The sequence below is a fragment of the Ischnura elegans genome, chromosome 4, assembly GCF_921293095.1.
Source record: "Ischnura elegans chromosome 4, ioIscEleg1.1, whole genome shotgun sequence".
Classification (NCBI taxonomy): Eukaryota; Metazoa; Arthropoda; class Insecta; order Odonata; family Coenagrionidae; genus Ischnura; species Ischnura elegans.
The window spans coordinates 24,393,681-24,418,942 of record NC_060249.1 but is presented as its reverse complement, the minus strand read 5'-3'; the positions used below and the strand labels follow the sequence as shown (position 1 = coordinate 24,418,942).

At 37.9% G+C, this 25,262-nt stretch overlaps 1 protein-coding gene across 1 annotated transcript; it reads right to left on the bottom strand.

The window, feature by feature from the left end:
- On the bottom strand, window positions 1-25,262 carry LOC124157150 (transmembrane protein 87A). The gene is made up of 17 exons (XM_046531651.1): window positions 25,051-25,262; window positions 24,855-24,915; window positions 15,623-15,720; window positions 15,411-15,530; window positions 15,281-15,322; window positions 13,099-13,278; window positions 6,654-6,809; window positions 6,425-6,559; window positions 5,579-5,727; window positions 2,736-2,954; window positions 2,412-2,532; window positions 2,228-2,331; window positions 1,537-1,607; window positions 1,306-1,364; window positions 1,129-1,181; window positions 969-996; window positions 1-813 (listed from the first exon to the last, which is right to left on the bottom strand). The coding sequence occupies exons 1-17, from the start codon at window positions 25,156-25,158 to the stop codon at window positions 772-774; spliced, it is 1,746 nt and encodes a 581-aa protein (XP_046387607.1). The 5' UTR covers window positions 25,159-25,262; the 3' UTR covers window positions 1-771.

Below are 25,262 nucleotides of genomic sequence, written 5' to 3'. Positions count from 1 at the left end.
TTCTTTTCATCACCCTCATCTAGCTTTAATCCAATAAAATTACCTTCAAAAATTAATTTACAAAAATTACATTCATAGACTACATGCTTACATAATGATTTTAGAGGAAGCATTACAAATTGACAAAACAACATCGCCTAAATGTCTTGAATATTAACAACAAAAAAACTTATGAGAGTATGTTCCTCTCAAATTAAAAGAGATATGATACACTGCCTTAGCTCCTGAAACATTCAAATTCTTACACCACACTCACGTAAGCTTGCACTTTTATAATCATACAGTGACAAAATATTCAGATTAGCATTAGTATTAAAAATCTGCAGAATGCTCTGTACAATGTTGAAAGATTATTATAAATATAACAGCATCATCACTTAAGTACAAAACTAGTCTACATAATTAATTTACACATAATTCATTCATGGCATGGAAATAACTGGTGTGCATATCACATAGTACACAAAAAATATAAAATAAAGCACAAGAACGTAACATCTGTAAAAAATTTTCAGAGACTAGAGGAATTATTAAAAATACTTTAACCCTGTCACAAACAGGTGCTGTAATCCCCTTCACCTTTTAAAGGGTCCTTAAACAAAACAAGGATAAGCTTATCATTGATTTAAAAAATGAAGAACAGCCACGAATTTGGAATTAACCAAAAAAGATTGTCAGAATCAGCCACACATTGGAACAACCTCATAAGAGCTGAATGAATTTTGATGGTGGTTAGTCTCACTTTTTTCATGAATAACTTTCAAGTCATTGTTACTGCATTTTGGACACTTCAAATTTTGTGTTTACTATTTCCTGGAATGAAAAAAAGATAGCTAATCTTAGATATGTCAGAGTATTGAATTGAAAGAGTTTTTCCTAATATTGACAAAGCAAAATTCTGAAGCTTCTTATTAAATGATGTATTCCCATGCAGTTGAACATTTTGAGGAATTAGGAAAATTACTAACCTCTTCCGAGTCCAATATTGGAAGTGGTCTGGAAAAGAGTAAAAAAGATATATCAATTGTGAATAACCAGGAAGAAAGAGAAGGTTCTCAAAATTGGACATTCCTTGTGTATTGACAATATGAGTTATTAAAAATACAAAATATTGAACTTTCAACTTACGTGTCACCTAATGAAGAAGGAATGTGTTGTTCTACCCACTTCAAATCATCATCCTATAGAAAAATGAAATGTTAGTCAGTAAGTAAATTAATAAAACTAAATCATTTCTCATCCAATAAATTATCACAAAGAGTCGGTGTAAACAATATCAAGTAATACAAAAATATTATAACTCACAGGAGAATTGTTCGATTTTGGCTTGGGAGAGTTACTTCGCATGCCTCTCATTTTGACACCTGAAAATGTCAAAGCTAAAATTAGAATTGCAACTTTATTGTTCGTTTCATCACTTATACGTTGAAATCTCTAAGGTTTTCCCTTGCCAGAAATGCAACTAGCAAATTCCAAAGAAAAACACACTTAAGAATTAAATCAATCAGATAACAAGAAAATCTACTATGAGCTTACCAAATGCATCATTAATGAAAGGTTCCTCTTCTTCATCCTCTGGAGCATCCAATAATGGTGTGAAGGCATATCTGAAATAATTACCATAGAATTACTAATGTGTGCAATATTAAAAATGGCTGGATGACCTGAGTTTTAAAAGAAAACCTTTGATTGGAAGTACTTTTAAATATAATGCTGAATTTAACAGCCAATAGTAAGCTAGCCTGGTTTAGAAATGGCAAACAAAGGTGCAAGTACAGTCAAAACAGATGATTCACACTTAAAATATGATATCCATACAAACATGAGGACATGCAAAGACAACATTTGAATAAGAAAATCCTACCAGTTTTGTGACCATAAATAAACATTCAATGTGTTTTAATGACAAACATATGAGTTATCAGTTAAATATAAGCTATAATTTCACCTATCATTGAAACACATCAACTTATACTTAACTCACACTAACTTAATGTATCAAACAGCACCTCAATCATACATTAAGTTAACCTTACTGATTTAAATTTTTATGAGAGGAAAAATATTTTTTCTTAAACTTCCTTAGTGCTGGTGAAGTTATTATCAAACCAAATCTAGCTTCCCTCGAATTAAGATATAGAGATCAATATCTGACAACTTACAACTCACCATCGCCATGATTAAATAAAAATTCTTTTCTCGTATAGGCATTATCATCACCACATACCTTTGATTATTATTTGTTGGCCTCCAAAGGAACATGATGACGAGAAGAATTAATGAAAAGAGGATGTGCCAATAAGCTTCATCAACCCAAAGCTCCTTCCAATCCTAGAGGTAAAGAGTACTGATGTAAATTACAGTAGATTTTATGGCAAAAGAAAGCACCAACAAAACATTAGTATACTCACAGTTAGGCACATAGCCAATCTATGCGCTTTGATTGAATAAAGCATAAAAATAACAGATGAAATTACAGCAAAAATCAAAGTATTGGTGAAGTGACGGTAAAGTGATAACTTAACAAGATTCCTGAAAAGAACATAATGACTATTAGCCAATAAAATTGCCACTAAATTATGCATTGTCACAAATTTCATTAGGGAAAACTGAAAATTAAAGTGACCAAGTAATGTTAAGAGGAGAAACTACATCTTGCTCACAATTACAGCCACATAATTAGGAACTTTCAGATGAGGATGTTTAGCACATAATAGCATACATTAGAAACTCACCTTCTGAGGCGTAGTGTGCGTGTGGTTTGAACAAGTGATGTGAATATCCACCAACAAATGGCAGAATCCACCAGGGCAAGAGGGGCAGAGGCAAGAAGAACCTGAGAGGAAGGGTCATTCTTGGGATTCAACACTCGTAAGAAACTTTCAACTGATGCTATTACCAAATACACGATACCCACGCTCATCACACGGTGAAGCATTGGTCCTAATCTGGGCCTGAAAGGCAAAGTGATCACCACATAACTAAGAAGTAAGGATTCAACAAAAATAAAAAAATAATTTTATCAGTTGCATGTGCCACCTCACTCCAGTCTGCAAGCAGACACAATGCAACATTTATACATCCATGCTTTCTATAAACATTAATTTAGATCTAAAAGTAATCATTTGACAACCCACAAAAGGCATTTGTAAAGCTTAAATCGGGTGATTTCTGATTGAAAATATTAATGTTCTTGCATAAAGGGTCAGCCATCTAGCATTAAAAAGGCAGATAAGCACAGAAAAGAATTAACCAGATGAGTAAAAATAACTGAGGCAGACAAAATATTGTGGAAAGGCATCATTAGCTAACAAAAAAGAGATGACTTTTCCACAAGTTTATTGCATACTGTACAATTTACATAAAGTTTACTGCATTTCATGAACGGAAGAAGTTCAATAAGGGTAGGAAAAAGGGGTCGAATGGGATAAGGAGGGCTGATCTTCCAAATGCAGTTGTGGGGGCTTACTTGTTCAACCCTAAGCAGATGAGTGCGAATATTTATATAATATAAGGAGGAGCCAGAACCACTTATTGATCAGCTTTGATTCCTGGCATGGGCTCTCTGTCCCAGTTCTCGGTTCCGGTGCTTAAACCCTTACACTGAAATGACGAATCTAACTCATCATGAACTTTCTATGAAAATCGCCAAATGACGAGTGTAGCCCGTCATCAGATTTTCATTAAGCAATTAAAAAAAGCACACCAAGTTATAATGCATATACAGCAGACTCCCGTTTATCAGACTCCCGTTTATCAGGCTGCGGTTTATCTGTGTTGCGGCATATCCGTGCATGAGTTTTACACTTTTTCCATGTTTTCAGCGATCTTTATTAAAAAAAAATTAGAAGGACGCAAAAGCACCGTGATAATTTCATTTTAATGCAAGGGCACTCTGGACTTATTATTTCTATCAGAATTCCTTTCATGAAATGGAATTATTTTCTTAACTTGCTGACAAGGAATGTTTCAAGTCTACTTGAACATCTGCTCTAACAGTGCTGACAAGCAGCAGGAAAAAACTCTTGATTAATTTTTGAAGATTCTTCAATGTTTAACCAATCGTAAATTATGAAAAATGCTATATAAGATCGATCTTTAATTGCATATTTCATATCTCTAATTCGCAATGATTGCCGTGGCCTCGCATGCGGTTGAATACCGCCAACGGGAACCAGAGATTTCGTCGCACTCGGGCATATTTATGCTGCAAGGAGTCAAGGTCAAACTGGAGAGGAAGGGAGTAGTAGAAGTAAAGGTAGCAAGGGAAGCGGAAGTAGAGATAGCATGAGCATAGAGATAGCATGAGTCATAGCCGGGCACTCGCCTGCGAAGACAATTTGCCATAAGTCCTGGTTTCCTATAATCGTTGCTGCGCAACTGTTGTCTTCATGGGAGTTCCGTGTTCCTGTTTTCCAAGCATCGCAATGCATGATCATGCTCATTGATCACAGATCCGCATCCCGCAGCAGTTGCATCCTGGACAACTGGTGAGAGACGCGACTACGCAGCATAGTGCCTGACGGTGTATTTTCCGACGTCGCACAGTGGTTAGAAGCATTGGTGCAAACCACTTCTCTGAATCCGTTATCTCGCAGCCTCGGATGCATGGTTTTCGAAAACCAGGTATTACACGGAGCAGTAGGATTGCAAGTACAATCACGTTTTCGCCACAAAAAAGATCGAGGTTAGGAAAAGAATGCTCTTAAAGATTCCAGAAAGCAATCTAAAATAACAGAAAATGTGCATAAACAATATTTAATTGTTTTTTTTAAAATTTGAATTATGAAAATAACTTGAAATTAAAGTGAAAGTTTTGGATTTGGATTATTCGTGGTGTTTTCTGATTATTTGTGCCGCCTCTCACCATCGTTAGCCCAGATAATCGGGAGTATGCTGTAACGTGATTCAAAACATCAGAGTATTTTGAGGATGTAATGTAAATTATTATCAAGAAAAGTTTTTGAATTGGGTTTCCCCAAATTATTTACTTCGAAAATTTATTATAGATTCTTTTTTGCTTTTTGTCCTACTTCCAGTTCTAGGCTCAAGAACCAGTGGCACAGAGAACTAAACCAGCATTTCCCTGATAAAAACAAATAAATTCCTATGCCCATATATAAAATATATGTACTACATACATTAAATGAGGAAATTACATGAGAGTACACTAATAATTCATTACACTTAGAGCAATAAAGAGAAGCCAGGGTATAATCCATGATATTTAGGTACCTGCAACACTTTGCATACATTGAAACCAAATTGAAGATAATGAAATGACACCCAAAAACTCCATTCCTTCAACTTCAGTAGCAATATCATATATAATTAGGTAACTCAAAGCATTTATTGTTAGTTCAATTCCTTGTTTTCATAATGTTATGGCTAAAATATGGCAGTTGTCATTACAATAACTCAATCACTGATCGGTTCGATAGATTAGAACTCTATCTAAGAAGATTGGGTAAGGGTCCCAGCTAATCATTTTTCACCAACTTGCATGCTCAACAGCCATATGAAAATTCCCCTCCAGAGTTATGAGAATCAAATTGATGAAAAGCAATTTTTAACTTACTTAACTATCCCAAATCCAAGGCTTACAATGATGACAAGCATTCTTGCCAATGTCCTCTTAGCACAAGAGACTAATTCAGCAACAAGGACAGCTGCTTTGATAGATTCACCCGTGGAGTTGATTCTTTGATACTCTGCATAGAAAGTAGCCTGTAAAAATAATTACCAACAGGTGGACTGAAAAACTGGTAAACTGAAAACTATAGGTTTTATATTTTTTATGAATCACAATTGTGTTTGTCACAATCATATCAGATATATGTACCACACAACCCAATTTTTATATTCCTGGATTTCACATTTTCCCTTTTTTAAATCTCTTTATCCAGTGCCTTTGATGTTACTATTTTTAAAATTTCCAATGACTCTTTGAAAAATACAACAAGGAGATTTTAATATTTCTACAGAAAGACCAAGTAACTTTAAAAGGAATTTTATCAAGGTATTTGGCCAATGTATTGAATTGAAAGTTAGGAGCATGCCAATTAGAAAACAATTACCTTGAATAATGTAGAGAATCTAGACCTATATTTTTCTAAAAATGGAGTGCTCAGTAAAAATGATGGAATTATCAAAGTTTCACATATTTTAATGACAGTCGCCAACATTTCAACGACTATACCATCATTGTCAAGGTTAAAATGTTTGAAATCTACGTCAGCATCACTAAAATCTATTAAGCATCATCATATTTACAATTGATATTTTGTTTACACAATGTTTCAAACATTTACACTTGCAACAATTAAATTTAATAAATACAATGTTTGAAATAAGAGGAAATACTGTATTCACATGGTATCTTAATAGTTAATTTGAAATCATGATTTTACTGAAACTAGCTTACCTTTTCAAGCATTCCCAAAAATATGACTCCGCCAATCCAGAATTGAATCCTGAGAAGGTCACGCCATTGGCAAAATGACACAATGAGCCATGCCAAACCAAAGGCAACATATATGAGGCACATGATACCATAAAACTGGAAGTGAAATAGAAGAAATAAATACAAACATTATACCTTGATCTTAATAGCCACACCACATCATTGAAATTCTTAAAAAGATTACACTTACAGGCAAAAGGGGCCAATCCAATGCAGACAAATAGCCATAAGTGCCCATCATTTCCACATGGACAGAAGCATTGAAATTTGCTCCTTCTCCATTCATTTTTAGCACTAGTAAGTAGACTCCATCTTTAGTGATAGTGAAAACAGGATGAGGTGCTGGCTACGGAGTTGGAAATAAAAATTATTATGAAACTTTCAGAAAAAGGAGAGAATATATTTCCTAGGTTATTTTAATCCTAAAGAAGAGTGCTGAATAGCAAACAGTTAACATTAACCAAATGCCAGATCATCAGTCCCCTAATCCCTTTCCTGATCATCCTTGTGTCTGCTCACTCTCTAACACAGCAGACACGTTTAAAGTACATATTAGAATTGCAAAATTTTGCCCATAAAAAAGGCTTTTTTCACAGAGAAGGTGTCGAAAAATGTATTCCACTTATATAAAATGACTATAATAAGTACTGAATTCATTCAAAATAGAGAGTGAAAATTAGTGGAAATTCACATTAACCCCCTACTCGTAATCCACAATCATCAGATAAATAACGAAGACAAATGCATGGTTTTTTACAAACCTTTGTGAAGTGTTACTAAGATGACATAGGAAACTGGGGAGGGGAAAGAAAAAGTGGACAACAATGGAAAAACATTGTGAGTGGGACCCAAAAAGTTTGCAATACTGAAATATTATCTGCAAAGTTAATATTACCAGAACGAGTCTAATTTAAATTAAGCCTGAATCACACGATCATTTTCTTTCGTCGCGAAAGTAATCACTATCACGATCACTTTTCCCATCGCGAAAAGCGATCGCTCTAGTGATCATTTTTCTGAATCACACGGTCACTCCCACCGTCGCTTTTCGCATCACTTTCAATACCACAGCTAGTTGTTATAAGACCCGCATCAAGAAAATATATAGCGTGTTTGTTAATCTACAGGGTGTGTCCTGAAAGTAGTAGGACTGAGTGGAGAACAAAAAATGTATTTCTCATATAGGTACATCGCTTCAAAAATCTTCAAAGTAGCCCCCTTAGGCATCGACACAACGCTGCCAGCGAGTTTTCCACGCAGCATACGCTTCCTGGAAGGCTGACTCCGGGATGTCCTTTACAGCACGCGTCACGGCCTTTTGGAGAGCTTCCACCGACCCGTGGTGACGCCCTTTCAGATGGGTCTTGAGCTTGGGGAAGAGAAAGAAGTCCGGGGGGGCGATATCCGGGCTGTAGGGTGGGTTGCCACGCCGTGTTTCACCAGGTAGTCAACGACAATGAACGCGGTGTGGGCCGGCGCATTGTCATGATGAAGGATCCACGAAGCGGCGATGGCTGGTCGGACGCGGAAGATGCGTTTTCGCAGTCTTTCCAGTACTTGCACGTAAAAAGCTGCATTAGCGGTTTGCCCTGGTGGCACAAACTCACAGTGGATGACACCTTTCGAATCGAAGAAGCACATGAGCATGGATTTTTGCTTCGATTTGGACATGCGAGCTTTTTTGGGTTTCGGCGATGTCGCTGTGTGCCATTCTGGACTTTGCCGCTTCGTTTCTGGGTCGTATTCAAACGTTGAGCGGTTGATCTGCTCATGGCACTATCCCCGTAAGCTGCCTTGATGAGTTCATGGGTCTCCTTGCCGCTTTTCTCGAGTTTAACGCAGAATTTCACTGCGTAACACTGCTCCACTAAACGTTCCATGACGCACCGTGACGAGGTCACTTGACAGAGGTCTGGAAGAAATATGATTCATACTCCGCAAGAGCTCAGAGCCAACTGCCGCGCGTTTGCAGCTCTTTATTACAGTCCCTTCCACTACCTGCAACCCAGAAAACTCGCGTCCGACCGTCCGCGTGTGTGGGAAAAAATCAGTCCTACTAATTGTGCGAAAAATCCACAGAGAAAAAATCATTCGCCTTGACCGGGATTCGAACCCGGATCCCTCGATTTCCGGCCGAGTGCTTTAGCCAGTTAAGCTACCGAGGCGTCATTCTTCCCTGTGGAAATTTGTGGACTATACCGGACATGGTGGTATGGACTGCCGAGCATATTATGCGACGAGCAGTCCAAATCGTGCGCATGGCACCACAGCCGGAGGGTAAAGCCCGAACTTTGAACACAAGGGGTGTTCTCTCTTGACGAATTTAAGTATACCGGGACTAGCCACGGTGATAACTTTACGGGAGTCACCCGCAATGCACACAATGGGGAACTTGCATGAATTTTTTTTATTTCATAGGCGGACAGAAAATTATTTTCTGAATACAACAAAGAAAACCGCATGTAAATCTGAGTTTTCCTTCGCGAGATATTTAATGATAAATATAACGAATTTTAAAGCGCGGGAAAAACTCCCTCACCCCCCAAGCCACTGCCGACGAAGCCTCGATGACGTCAAAGGTGCCTAAACATCACGCGAAGCTATTGTTGTGATTGTTTGTAATAGTTGCCAGCAGTTGTGAGAGCTTCGTTTGTTAGACGTGTTGATTATTTTATATTTAAAGATAAATATCCGACGATAGAGGCTTGGAAGCCCTCGTATTTTGCATTATTTATAATATTAATATCTGAGTAAAGGCATAAAATATAAAACTGGAGCAGTTAAACCAAAATTTTGATAATACCTAAATAACATCGTTGTAGGAGTCTGAGCCACGGCCATTGGAAGTGGGATACGTTAATTGTAAGTTGATGTTATCGACGGATTATCATTCATTTAAGTATGTAATCAGAACGATTTTGATGTTTACTAATGTCCGCTTAGCTTGTATATACAATAACTTCATCCGTTTATTCGTAGGTACCGGAGAATTCGTCGTTTAGGACTGTCTGTGCATGTATTATGGGGTGAATTCCAGTCAATGCAACTTTTGCTCGCTGATTGGAGACATCTAGGAACATTTTTGTGCCAAAATAGTGTTATTTTCAACGTGACATCTCCCGTTAAGCTACTGCTAATAATCACAGTGCCAGTGGTTGTAATGCACAAAGTTTGACAAGGTTGAAAAATATCGGCCAAGAGTTATCAGTGTTCCATCGTGATTGAATTGTAAAAAGTGCTATTACGCTATCGATAAATGTCTAACAGTGGTGTAAAAATTGCCAGTGGCGTGCTAATCTCCGTTGTTCACCGTAGATATGACATTTCACGATCACGCTATTGAAATAAAAACTGTGTGTGAAGTTTGTTATTCCATTATTTCAACGAATAGTAGTGAGAAATGTCACCTGTGTTGGCTAATTTAAGGGTTTAAATCAGTGAATAAATAGTTGTATTCATCATAACGAGTTCTGTTATTGTAAGTTGTACGTGATGAATATAAGAATGTGATAGTGACATCCAGTTTTTGATAAGAGTATTTGCCTATTTCCCACTATATTTTTATGGTATATGCTAGTATATTGTTTATGGATTTACCTATATTATTGAAATAGGTTGTAGCTTGTGTGTGTGTTGGCAGCGGAACCGATTCGTGATCTCACATGTGGATTGTGTGCAGACTGTTTTGCTGTGAATTCGTACCGTAGGACGGATAGGACTACCTTCTCCGTTAATCCGGCGTTGCCAAATTCAACAGCACAGCTTACTCTTATGTCAACAGCACAGCTTACGATCGTTATCCTGCAGTATTACAAGTTTCTTTTACAACTCGATTTGCCGCCGACGTATAGCAATAATTTGTCTTAACAAATTCCATGAGGGTCGTGGCATCAATTTTTGGTGTCCTAAAAAAAGGCTGGTGTCCTAACACCCCATGCCACACGCCTTTTAGGCGGCTTGCGGGGTATTATGTAGACGTAGATGAATTTCAGGTGTACTATTCGAACGAGTGGCAACGTTATCATCCATTTTTCTGATAACCAAAACACACGAAGTGAAACGCTTGTACTTCATCATCCCGATGCCGCATTATTAATATCCCAAGTAATAATCTAGGCACAATAGCAATAGGAAAACTTGCCCAAGAATAACAGAACAAAATAAAGTGACGATGAGCGGCTAAATACTCCCTCAAAACAAATTTTACACCATGCGCTCAGCGTATTTCCCTACTCCCTACGGTTGTTTAGGCACCTATGACGTCACGCCTGGCCTCGGCAACGCTCGGGTGTCTTCGCGCAGTGGTCGGCTCAGAGAAATTTTTCTCGATTTTAAATGCAATTTTTTTTATTTCTTTTGATGTTGAATGGAGAAACTGAAGGTATTTTTGCGAGCTAATCTATCCTTTTGACTTATTCAAAATAGTTTTCAGAGCAATCTACGACCCATGCAAGTTCCTCATTGTGCGAAAAATCCACAGAGAAAAAATCATTCGCCTTGACCGGGATTCGAACCCGGATCCCTCGATTTCCGGCCGAGTGCTTAGCCAGTTAAGCTACCGAGGCGTCATTCTTCCCTGTGGAAATTTGTGGACTATACCGGACATGGTGGTATGGACTGCCGAGCATATTATGCGACGAGCAGTCCAAATCGTGCGCATGGCACCACAGCCGGAGGGTAAAGCCCGAACTTTGAACACAAGGGGTGTTCTCTCTTGACGAATTTAAGTATACCGGGACTAGCCACGGTGATAACTTTACGGGAGTCACCCGCAATGCACACAATTGTGCGAAAAATCCACAGAGAAAAAATCATTCGCCTTGACCGGGATTCGAACCCGGATCCCTCGATTTCCGGCCGAGTGCTTTAGCCAGTTAAGCTACCGAGGCGTCATTCTTCCCTGTGGAAATTTGTGGACTATACCGGACATGGTGGTATGGACTGCCGAGCATATTATGCGACGAGCAGTCCAAATCGTGCGCATGGCGCCACAGCCGGAGGGTAAAGCCCGAACTTTGAACACAAGGGGTGTTCTCTCTTGACGAATTTAAGTATACCGGATCTGTGGATCTGTATCTGTGGATTTTTCGCACAATTGTGTGCATTGCGGGTGACTCCCGTAAAGTTATCACCGTGGCTAGTCCCGGTATACTTAAATTCGTCAAGAGAGAACACCCCTTGTGTTCAAAGTTCGGGCTTTACCCTCCGGCTGTGGCGCCATGCGCACGATTTGGACTGCTCGTCGCATAATATGCTCGGCAGTCCATACCACCATGTCCGGTATAGTCCACAAATTTCCACAGGGAAGAATGACGCCTCGGTAGCTTAACTGGCTAAAGCACTCGGCCGGAAATCGAGGGATCCGGGTTCGAATCCCGGTCAAGGCGAATGATTTTTTCTCTGTGGATTTTTCGCACAATTGTGTGCATTGCGGGTGACTCCCGTAAAGTTATCACCGTGGCTAGTCCCGGTATACTTAAATTCGTCAAGGGAGAACACCCCTTGTGTTCAAAGTTCGGGCTTTACCCTCCGGCTGTGGCGCCATGCGCACGATTTGGACTGCTCGTCGCATAATATGCTCGGCAGTCCATACCACCATGTCCGGTATAGTCCACAAATTTCCACAGGGAAGAATGACGCCTCGGTAGCTTAACTGGCTAAAGCACTCGGCCGGAAATCGAGGGATCCGGGTTCGAATCCCGGTCAAGGCGAATGATTTTTTCTCTGTGGATTTTTCGCACAATTGTGTGCATTGCGGGTGACTCCCGTAAAGTTATCACCGTGGCTAGTCCCGGTATACTTAAATCAGTCCTACTACTTTCAGGACCCACCCTGTATGTCGTTCCCACGATTGTCAAACGTTGCGCTGCAATTGCTCCATATGCCCATGCGTTCCGATTGGCTGATATGGGGTTTTAGTGATGGTTTTAGCGACGAAAAAGCGACCAGACTAGTGATGAAAAATTGCAATGGGAATCCTCATCGCGAACGCGTAAAACAATGCCGGCGACGAAAAAAAATTATCGTGTGATTCAGGCTTTACCAAGAAATCAATCTTTTGATGGTCAACCACTGGATTAAATAGTTTACATTGATAATTGCTATTTAGAAATTATGTTCCTAGTTACCAGTATTACTTTGTGATTTTATTCCCTTCAAAATGTCAACCTTGGATATTAATCTATGAAAACTTTACCACCCATACTATTTTTTGGATAGTTTCCTATACATATTAGTGTTGTAAGGGGCACAAAAACTCATTTTGCATGCCCATCACTTAGCCATTAGACCTTCCCAGACTGTGGGGAATATGCATTATTAGGGCATTAATTGTTTAGAAGTAGGAAGTGTAAGGGATTTGGAGCGCATTTGTGATACTATTATATTTGCGACAATAGGAACTTAAACTTATATGTACATAAAAATTAACATTTCACGAAGAAACGATGAAAATGTCAATCAATGCATACTGAGATGATTATCACATTCCAGTCGGCAGTTTACAGTACTCTTGTTGTACGCTGGACTAGGGTTTATTGTGAGTCCATGGAATTACCTGTATTGCATCCACCACTTCAACCTGCAGACAGCAACCTATCCTAAATTATGTCTGGAATGTGTAAAACGGAACTTACCCTCCTTGGATGATTGGGATCAATCTTCACCGAAGAAACATTCTGGGATGGTATCTTGACTAATTTGGCTTTAGCTCCTCCAACAGTTCCTTCATCTCGCTTCTTTTTAGAGGACATCATTTTGTCTTCGTCTAAAAATCCTTCATCAGTGAGAGGATTTTCACTTTTACCAGCATACATCTGAAAGAAAAAAAAATATGTGTATAACTAGAATTACATGACTGCACATAATACTAGTATAAAAATTAGAACTAAAGCCCGTATGACACTTTCCAATTTATTGGCCAATAAATAGGCGCGCGATATTGTTTGAAATATTGGGCGTTACGTACAGTAAGGCACATCTCAATATTTAAGCCAATATTGGCCGAAGTAGTGTTCTAATGTCCTGCTAGAGAACACCATTGTATTTCGATGATTTTACGTTGCATAAGCATTTGTGTGATTTGTACGCTTCAATCAGTATTGAAACAACTTCTTTCGTGCACATTTTGGAAACTTCAAGTGAATTTTCGGAACAAATCCAATGTTTTACAGCCAAACCTGATGTTTTGCGAAGAGCTTCTTGTTTTGGCCACAAGGATTCAACATAACTGACTTCTGATTGCAGATTGGCCGCGAGAAAATAGAACCTGTTCTAAATTACAAATTGGGTAATAAATTGTGTCCAATATTGTGAAAAGGATGTTGGACTAGAAATTGGTGCATGTCAGTTGGACCACAATCCAATGTCCAATGAATTGGCCAATAAATTGGGAAGTGTCATACGCGCTTAAGACTCATCATCAATCAGTTGCTATGCATGAAGTTTTATTCAATCTTATCTAAAAAAATGAAAATCTAACATAATCAGCAAAAGTGATTTAACTCATGATGAAATTAGAGCAGAAGGAGACCAAGCTGGACAAGAAATTAGATCAAAAGCTGATAAATTAAAAAGGGGAATTGTCTCTAGTGCAGTAAAAGAATCACATAAAATAAGAGGTTTTGTCATGTGAAGAAACACTCAAAGTAAAAATTACCTAAGATAAAAGGATCTTCAGGGAAATATGCGGATGAAAATGCATATTGAAAACATACGTACAAAAATTAAAGTTGACATATGAACCTACACTCATTTTATTGACAACAACATGATTTATTAGATGAAAAAAAAACAAAATTTGCAAATGCACAACTGCTAGATTATTTCAGTATGAAGTACAGCAGATTCCCAATTATGCTGCGGCTGAGGATTATCCGTGCACGATTTTCACTTTTGCTCAATATTTTCTGCAATCTTCATAAAAAAATAAAATCGGACGCAAAATCATTGGAATTACTGCATAAATGCTAGGATATAACGGGCTTATTATTTCCGTTAGAATCCCCGTCATAAAACAAAGTGATCACTCGCTAGCTGCATTCACGGGAGCACCGTGATCCTGTTTTCCAAGCCTCGTAGTGTGCAACCACGCTCCGTGATCACAGATACGTGTCCCGCAGCAGTTGCAAACCGGGCAACTTGATGAGACGCGACTACGTGGTATGGTGCGTGACAGTGTAGTTTCCGACGTCGAGCGGTGTTTTTGAAGCATTCGTGCGAACCACTTTTCTGTACCTGTGATTACATAGCCACGGATGTTTCGTTTTCGAAACCAGGCCTACATGGAGCATTAATAATACGAGTATAACCATGTTATCGTCGCTAAAAAGATTGTGAACTGGCGAAGAAAGCTCTCAATGAGTCTAGGAAGCACTCTAAAATAACAGAATAACTGCATAAATAAGAATATATTGTTTGTTTTACATAAATTATGAACATTACAAGACATTTAAGTGAAAGTTCGGGTTATCCGTGTATTCCTATTATTCGTGCCATCTCTCTCCATAATTAGCCTGGTTAATTAGGAGTGTACTGTATTCCCAAATAAGTGATGAAGGATTATCCAGAAAAAACTATAATGAATGTTCGTATACATATACTCTTCGTATTACCATATCATGCAAATTGATTGATAGAACAAATTTTCCCAATACAGGCGTACTACATTAAATTACCGGTGGACATCTTAAATTCAATCATTTCATTTCATAAGTAAGAATTTCAATTTTGACATCAATAATTTAGAGAAAATAAATACACTAAATAATTTAATAGCTTTGCAAAAATGGTCTACTGAGCCAGGAGTCTCAGAATTACCTCTCGTGCAGCTGGAGGCACCAGTTCCTGAACCATTTCATCCTGCAACACATGAAAAAGTGTATTATAAAAAAAACAGCTCATTAAAAGAACAAAACTCAATCATATATAAATCATTAATCATACAAACCAGGATAATATGTCCTGAACACTTGTAATTCTTCATTGGAGATTCCACAAAACTTAAAGTCCTATTACCCAGTGTCTGATGGGGAGTGGCATAATTCTGAATTATGTCGTTGTTACTCATCTAAAACAGAGAGTATATTACATCTGTAATGGCATGTAATGACAAAAGAATTGCAATTTGACTAATAGTTATTATTTAGAAAATTGTCATACCCGGTCCCCAATGTGTAAATAGTCTTCCCAACATGCTGTTTCCAACAATCTCCAGCCAATTGAGACATCTTCCCCAGGAGGATCGGAATCACAGATGACTTGCAAAGAAACAAAATGGAATATTAATTGATACCATAACATATATTATAGAATCAGTTATTTGTCATCTTACCCCAAACTTCATTAGGCTAAGGAAGAGACCTTTTCTACAGCTCAAAATAAAGACATGTATCCTACGCTACTCCCTACTCCAGTCTTCGATGCAGCACTAAAAATTGTTCAACTCATTCAATTCCAAAAACAAAATTCTATATTGTAACCATCGCCGTTTGGCCGGTAACATTACGGGTTGAATGGATGCTTAGAGGGAGAGAGAGCTTTACCTCATGGTCAAGCAGAGGTTTATTTTTTTTGTATATGTGTGTGTGTGTGGATTGTTCCTGTGTGCGAGCGAACGATGTGAGCGTGATTCATTCCCCCCCCCCCCACTTTCAATTCCCGCTATCCCGAGTCCCTGTGTTGTGAAACGAACGAAGACATCCCCCCCCCTCTTCCCCATGGTGATATGACTCGAGAGAGCATCCATTTACGGACCCTCCCACTGTCCCACTGCCCTCACCCCAGGTACACCACCCCGACTTTTGGGGATAAAAACCCTGCGATTTTGGCCGCCGGGAGGAGAACGAGTCGGGTCACGCTGGGCGTAAGATTGCCAAACTAAAGGAAGAAGTCGGCCTGGTTTTTTTTTTAGGTGTTGCTGGCGAAATACGCAGCCGGAGGAGGTTTATCGGGATGTGGCGTGGGTGGACAGGCTAAATTGAAGCGCGACAGTAGAAAGGAGACTGACCGGTAATTTTCTGTCGCCAAAGGAAAGCCGTCCCGCGCTACCCCATCAAGGAGACACGGCAGAAGGCAACAGCCCTCACCAGGAGCCGCAAAGAAAAGCAGAAACTCAGCCCTCAGTGTTGACGCGACCCGGATCTGATAAGTACTGCTGCCCCTGCCCCAAACCACGAAATAAGACATTTCCCCCCCCAAGATTTAAGAGAAGATTCCGGACAAGTGTCGTCTACGAACCCCAAAATTGTTCCCCCCATTCAGTGCAGAAGAGCCGTTCCCCCCCCCCGATCTTTACTGCGTTCCGATTCCCCCCCCCTCCCCCGGTGTGCGAATGTGTACGTGTGTATTAGTTTGTAAGGACAGGGTACGTTTTTCTTGTGATTGTAATGTCATTTAACTTTGTGATCAGATGGTGCAAGATGAACTGATGAAATCAATCGGGCGAGAATTAGGTGTTTCACTTGTTTGCACAGTTTTCTTTTGATGTTATATTCAGTCGATTCTCGCATATGCCCGCTAGGAAGCGGCAATCTGATGTATGATTATGTACTCACGATTATTTGCTGTTTTCATTAAATTTGTGTTAAACGAAGGATTTGTAGAAGGCTCTCGTTCTTTCAAGCACACTGATCACCAAGAGGTCACTCATAAGTTCCTTTCCCTTCTCGCGCACCCCGTCCCCTTTCTCTCCCAAAGAAAAAACAAATCCCTTCCCCTTTTCTTGTCCACCCCAATCCCTCCCACTCTCCCCTTGACCCGAGACGAGAGGTCACAATAGGGTCATTCCATGTCAACTCAACCAATTTTTGGGGGTTCCCACGCTCACCATCTCAGATTTGGATAATTTTTTCCCTGTTGTTAGTTTCAACCTTAGTTAAGAAAAATCCAAAATATTAAAGACCCATTGCAAGTATTTTCCAAGATATGAGTGTTTGAAGTCAATGAGGCGCACACAAAAATTCTGCGCACTGGTCAAATTATTCAAAACTACCATATTTGTGCCCCTGTAAAACCTAAACCAAACCAGTGAAGCTAGTAAAAATTTTTGAGGCTATAAACATGCTGCTATAATTTTCAAAACTGTTATCAAAACGATTCTCACTTGACAACTTGTTTTTCTATAAATGTTCAAAAATTGCACTTTTGACAAATTTCGACAAAAAAGTGACATTTTCAAATATGTACTTGTAAAAATCACATATATCAAATGAAAGCCATAAAAATCTCTGTAAGCATGGTAAAGACCACCAACTTTAATATAGAGTGAGGTTTTGGGCAATTTTGGATTTATTTGTTAATAAATCTTATGAAAATCATCATTCCGCTAGTGTTTTTTGTTGAAAAATGCCACTTTTTCAACTTCTAATAACAAAAAAATGGACACCAATTAGGTGGCTGAGTTTTTTAATATAACTTGCTCTATACTCCCTCTTTCAGGAAAATTAAACCTGAAGTTGCTCCCATGATGGATAGTGCTTCTATGATTTATTTTATTGATGGTTGTAAAATGGCGGGCTACTGCACTTATGTTTCAGGGCTTCCCCCAAAAGGGGAGTTGTATTTGAGTATCAAAGTTCCTGTTAACCCCTATCATTATTTAAATTTAGCAGGCAATCTATTTTTAATTTCCAAATAGTATAAAATGGAAACATTTTAGCAAATATATGTATTTACTAGATATTTGCAATTAGGCAAAAACTGGTTGAATATGTACCTATTTGAAGGATAAGTACATTCCTCTGACCTCTAAGCCTGATGGTAAGCATCCTCAACTGTTTGAATAACACAGCCAATGTACCATCTGTTTTTATGTACTGTGATGACATAAGTTCCAGGGTTTTTAATAATGTTCTTTGGCACATGATCTCTCTTTTCTATTTTGTAAATCAACTTTTTTCGGCACTCTGAACTTGGGCAGAAAAAGTCCACTGAATAGGGTGGTTTCCTATTATTTTTTTATTGCTTTAATCGAAAGATTATTACTCCTGGAGTACGTATTTCACGCTTTTAGATTTTTAAATGACAACATCTATTTTTCGCGATTAAATGAAAAGTGAAAATTTTCAAGCGCGCGAAAACGCGACGCTTAAGTATGAATGCCGGGAAATATATCCGTACGTCGTATTTCTGGTTCCCCCTCCCGCCCGGTGAGGTGACCTTGAGGCGAGGCTTAGCGCTGATACGTCGCAGGATGCTAGCGGATAGCTGAGTACCTTGCTGTCTGGTAGCGCTTGGCTTAAAAAAGGTTGATTAATACCTTATCAAACGAAGAAAACTTTCCGAACTTAGCCAGTTTTAATAGGTGATTATTAAGACATGTTTACCTGAGCTCTGTGCCTCATGCATGCATTGGTAACCTCAGACGATGTATAACTCCTATCCTCTCGTGTAGAAACTAGGTCCCTGCGACGTCATGCGGAGTGGAATCGCATGGGCGCCAATCTGGCCTTTTTCAAATGAGGATAAAATTTGACCCATGCCATTTTTCTAAACCGGTATTTCAAAAACCAAATAATTTGTGTATTATGAATACACTAATGGTGGGTAACGAATCGCAATCAATGCCTTTCGTTTTCTTTGATGAAGGAAACTACCCTATTGTTACTCATTTTCACTGATTGAAATGTTTTAGTGATGAGGTCTTGTCCCTTAATTGTTTTAGAGTTTTAAAACTGCATGTTCAATTTTGATTTCCAAATCTCTACATCAGCACTGGAAACATACGATGTTTTTATGCCTTCAACATTTTTATCAACTCACTCAATCACACACTGATAAAATGTTTTGTCCACTGGGTTGTTGTAAACAGGCTCTTGTAGGTAAACATTTTACCGTTCCCCCGATTCATCACATACACTTTTTCCATGACTTGTGGCAAAAAAATGCCATTCTGCTGACAAATCAAAGCCTGATTAATGCAAGCATATATTTTTTTATATTTTTGAATTTTTATGCTGGCTTGCAGTTCTGTCACTAAAATATTTACATTTTGTAATGCCAAAAAATATCTCCTTAATGAACTTAATTACTTATCTGATAAAGGCATCCCCTATGAAAAAAATTGTAAACCTGTTTCAAAATTGTATACATTCTTATACATTGCCATGGCTCATTCATAGGGGATATACTGCTACTGCATCGTGATCCAAGCAGTCACTGATGATGCAAAAGGTCATGTAGGACACATTTTCATTAACTTTATGATAGATAACAAGTGGATGATCTGTTGCCTAACGGTTGTCCCAGAAAAATCCCTGAATGGCATCTTGCACAATGAAAGAGAAATTCTCACCAAAGTCAAGTAAAATTATGACCTTATCGATATTCAATTCTTCTAAAAAATTTGGCCTGAGATACAGCAGTAAAATGATTAATTTTAAGGCCTTTCACCATATTGGCAAGCCAGTCTAATTACCTAATCATGTACATTTACTTGTACGTTCTCAGTTATTGTACGATCTGTATGTGTCCTCTGAAAATAAGTAAGAGTTAAATCATCTGATAACTACTTAGCCAAATGGTTGCATAGCAATTCACGCAGCTGCTTTTTACCTCGGCACTGCTCACACCTGTGCACCATACACAGATTGTTACCTATGTCACAAACTAGGCACTTCATTGTATCTTTGTATTCTATTTTAACTGAAGGAAGTACATCTAGCATAAGCATAATATTCTGGTGTTCCATACAAACACATACTGAATTTAAAATTTAATTACACCTATTTTGATATTATCAGCTAGCTGTTTTCCTTTTTTCCAGGTCACATCTGGAAGTATACCTTTCCTTTTCCTCAGATCTCGAGCTTGCTTCACTTGCTATTTAGTTACATTGCATACTTCAGCAGTTTTTGATACAATCCATCTTGTTGGCACCAGTGAAGAACTTAAGACTGCTTTTCCCAGTTTGATTCTTCACATTTTTTTTGAGATCATCTATCATTGCATTGAAATCAAAACAATTATCACATTTAAACTCTCTGTCTTAATTATGAAAACTATGTCCTGGTACATCAAAGCATGTGCTCACTTTTTCTTCCAGGAGTGAATTGACTACTTGACAAGAGTGAATTTTGTTCCTACTATAACTTCATCTGTTAGTCTTACTCAAATTTGAAATTTTGATTGGGGAACAGCTCTTTCAAAACTTGTATTAACATGCTTCAATGTATCTTCACCCTTGATACAATGAGGTGGGCAGTATGCATCTTCAACCTGAATGTCCTCAAAACTTGAATCCAAAGCTAAACATCAAGGGAATAACGTTTGACCAGGTTTCACAGATTTTCCGCTGTGCATTTCAATTTTTCTTGCTGTCTGCACATTAATTTCCCATAAGCTTTTTCTGAGTGGTCTTGAATGTGCCCCAAATGGAATGCAGCATTATTGTAAGAATGCATATTTTTCCAAATATACACACTTGTGGAGGAGACAAACCTAAAAATCTGGTGAGACAGTTCCTTTAGAGGAGATATGACGAAACCCCCTTCTCCATACTAGGTTAACTTTCAATTCCAATCGAAGATCATTTATCTAGCACAGTCCTTGATCTTGAGTTTATGTGGTCTAGTGACATTTGTCTTCCAAAAGTTTTCAAGTTAAGCAGATATCAAAACCCTCCATTACATAAAACATGGAAATTCAAACTAAAAAGTTTCACAACCTCCAGGGATGTCCAAATTCATAAAATTAGTAGTCGACACACCAGAACTCTAATCTTCAATGTCAAAGACTCATGGTCTAAATGATGTCTACTCTGTGTTGAGAGCTAAAGCATAGCAACATGAAACTTGGGATTCCATTGAAAGTAACTAACATATTGAAAGTGCTCAAACTCAAAAGCGGACTTGAACTACAAGTGTCTAAAAGTCTCCACTTCCCACATATTTTCATCATACACCTGGATATTATGTTGCTGCTGTGTATGAAAACAGATGGTACATTGGCTGTGTTGTTCAAACAGTTGAGGATGGTGAAATTCTTGTGAATTTCATGACACCAGAGGGGAAGGCTAGGTCAAACATTTTGCCAAAACATTTGGATTAGTGCTGGATAATGTTGACTGATGTGTTAATGCATGTACAAGAGCGTAAGACCATCACAGGAAGGCAGTGTACCTTACCAGATTCCACAGTCACTGCAATTGAGAAGGCCTGGGATGCTTACCATCAGGCTTAGAGGTCAGAGGAATGTACTTATCCTTCAAATAGGTACATATTCAACCAGTTTTTGCCTAATTGCAAATATCTAGTAAATACATATATTTGCTAAAATGTTTCCATTTTATACTATTTGGAAATTAAAAATAGATTGCCTGCTAAATTTAAATAATGATAGGGGTTAACAGGAACTTTGATACTCAAATACAACTCCCCTTTTGGGGGAAGCCCTGAAACATAAGTGCAGTAGCCCGCCATTTTACAACCATCAATAAAATAAATCATAGAAGCACTATCCATCATGGGAGCAACTTCAGGTTTAATTTTCCTGAAAGAGGGAGTATAGAGCAAGTTATATTAAAAAACTCAGCCACCTAATTGGTGTCCATTTTTTTGTTATTAGAAGTTGAAAAAGTGGCATTTTTCAACAAAAAACACTAGCGGAATGATGATTTTCATAAGATTTATTAACAAATAAATCCAAAATTGCCCAAAACCTCACTCTATATTAAAGTTGGTGGTCTTTACCATGCTTACAGAGATTTTTATGGCTTTCATTTGATATATGTGATTTTTACAAGTACATATTTGAAAATGTCACTTTTTTGTCGAAATTTGTCAAAAGTGCAATTTTTGAACATTTATAGAAAAACAAGTTGTCAAGTGAGAATCGTTTTGATAACAGTTTTGAAAATTATAGCAGCATGTTTATAGCCTCAAAAATTTTTACTAGCTTCACTGGTTTGGTTTAGGTTTTACAGGGGCACAAATATGGTAGTTTTGAATAATTTGACCAGTGCGCAGAATTTTTGTGTGCGCCTCATTGACTTCAAACACTCATATCTTGGAAAATACTTGCAATGGGTCTTTAATATTTTGGATTTTTCTTAACTAAGGTTGAAACTAACAACAGGGAAAAAATTATCCAAATCTGAGATGGTGAGCGTGGGACCCCGGTTGAGTTGACATGGAATGACCCAATATACAGACGAAAAAAAATATTTTTGTGTGTAGACAAAGCATTAACCCTTTTTAAAAAGGCCATGGAAAAGGATGAAAATAGCTAGTATTATAAAATATGCCAATATTCAGTGGTTTTTAAGGTCCGATGCAAATGATATTGTGGCATATTTTTCAGAGCCATGCCACCACTTCACTCAAGCTAACAACAAATGAACACTACAATCCATTTATTCATTTCATTTGTATGCAATATGCTTTGACCATTGATTTCTGTATTGTCCTGATATGTCTTTAATGTCAATCATGTATACATATTGTGTTCTACGTGCAATCATATGTTAAGTGATTTAATGCTTAGCGAATTGTATTCATAACCACTTGACGAAACTATGCCATTGTATTGCCTTCAGTGAATAAATGATGACTATGACTGTACATATGAATACTTGAGTCACTTTTTAAAATTAAAGTCCAAAGAGTGAAATTTCATCACACCTAATCATGTCACTCCATTGGTTTTAGCTTAGCATATCATTTGAGTGGAAACCTGGAGGATGGAAAGAGGAAATCTAGTGATGGCATTTTTAATGTCCTTGATCACCTTTATTTACACTCATATAACTCGTTTGAAAAATAAAGAAAAACATATTCTCCAATAACTGTTCCCTCACCTAATTCTCGAGCTCCTTGCTTCAAAGCATTTAAGGCGTAAAACACATACTCAAGTAAGTTGGTGATGTCACCGACTATTGCCAAATGGGTAATTGTGTCCCTTCCTTAAACCTGAAGACTGCGAGAACGTTTTTATACGTTTTGCATGCTGACTGCGAAATTTACCCAAATATTTTATTGCAACCTGAATATCTTGCACTTGGGCACTTTCACCTCACCATAAGGGTCGCTAAGAGGCTTAACTCTACCAAACCATCCCTCATGGTAGGGGGTGCCTCCTACACAAGGGGTCTCTTCTGCACTGGCTGGCAGCTGAAATCATGAACTCCCGCAGCCCATGGGTTAATTAGCAGTTCTCCCAGAACTAGTTAATTCAGACAGGCCTCTAACAATGTCGACGAAGAGGGTGAGGGAGGGCTTCGATCACACTGTGCCATACCCTCATTTGCAGCAGTTCATTAAAATGGAATCTTTCACATCAAAAAAGGTTTTTTGTCCAGGAGCCATAAGCTTTCCAACTGACTAACCCTAACAAGCATCACAAATAAGGGCATTTTACCCTTATTCGGTGATTGAATACTAGAATATCATTATAAAATACTATCTCCATTCGTCACTGTTTGGGAAGCAATTAGGCTCAAAATATACTCAATCGATTCTGTGAGTCTCATCAATACACCATTGCTTTTAATCCACAATTCAGTGATTTCATTAATTAAATTTGGAATTTTAAGCATTTACATCTTTATATGGCTACAGAATTTAGAAATACAGCAATTAACATTAAAATATCTACAAGTAAAGAAAACAAACTGACATTTACACGAGTACACATTACTATACATCTAATTATGCCATTGCCACAGCTTAGTTCTAATTTTCGATGAAGGAGTAAATTCAGTATAAAATTTCACAATTAAAAAAGGCATACTACCATTCCTTATCAGGAATCTACTAATTGAAGGGTGTGCTTCAGGTTCCCCACACTTGGAAAGAGATCAAAATAATAATTAATCGATGCGACCATTGATATTTTCCCAAAGAAAATATCAATAAAAATGATCATCGGCATTGTCCTTGAATTTTATGGAGCCTTAAAATTAAATTTTTGGAACTTCACCATGTAAAATGATATTATTGACGAAGAGCGAAATACATCTTGAAATTTGGATGACTAAACAAACTTTAACTATCAGTGGAATAATTTTCTGAAGTTCAATCGTTGTTTACGCGTAGTGGTTTAGGGGAAATAAAAGAATTCGTTATAATTGTCAATCACAAATTGATAGCCCTATGAATCATCGAACAATTACGGAGAACCCAATCACATTTTGGAAACCAACATTTCATTCCCATTGCATGCGCTTAATTACTAATTCGGAATCAAATATAGAACCTATTTCTCAGCCGACCAATTACCTGATATTCACACTATTTACCTAATATTATTCGCACTAGTTAACCTAATATTCACACTATAAAAATATATATTATCGACTGAAAGGAAACAAAGCGCAGAGGCCATTAAACAACCACCACTGACTAAGCTGTATAAATAAAAATTATCTTTCAAAATAATGAAAATTACAAATACTCACTATCAATGAATACCTGCGAACCCTTGTAGAGGCTCTTTGGTACAGCAAATGAGTTCAGTTTCTGAATAGATAAAATATCAGGTTAGAGATAAGAATATAAAATAAAAGCAATCATTATTGAGAGTCCTTGGAAAACGAATTCCAAATCAACATAAATAATTGAAATTGTAGAAAAGTAACACTTGACAAATCTTACATTCGATAAAGTTTCATCCCATTTTCCTGCATCTGGAAACGCTACACACGTTATAACAGCATTCAGCAAGAATAAAAGGCACGAAACAGTCGCAAAAGACATAATCATTTACGTGGCCTACAGGTAAACATTCTTCGTGTACGTTGTTATCGTCTGTTTTCCGATACTGCCAAAGAGAATGCGTGGAAATGCCACTGCCACTTGGTTCTTTC

Excerpts from the sequence above, each read along its gene's own strand:
- LOC124157150 (XM_046531651.1), bottom strand. The coding sequence starts at position 25,158 with ATGATTATGTCTTTTGCGACTGTTTCGTGCCTTTTATTCTTGCTGAAT. Across the intron at positions 15,721-24,854 it reads TTCGCAGGTATTCATTGATA|TCATCTGTGATTCCGATCCT; the intron begins GTGAGTATTTGT and ends TTTCTTTGCAAG. Across the intron at positions 6,560-6,653 it reads TGGATTGGCCCCTTTTGCCT|TTTTATGGTATCATGTGCCT; the intron begins GTAAGTGTAATC and ends TTTCACTTCCAG.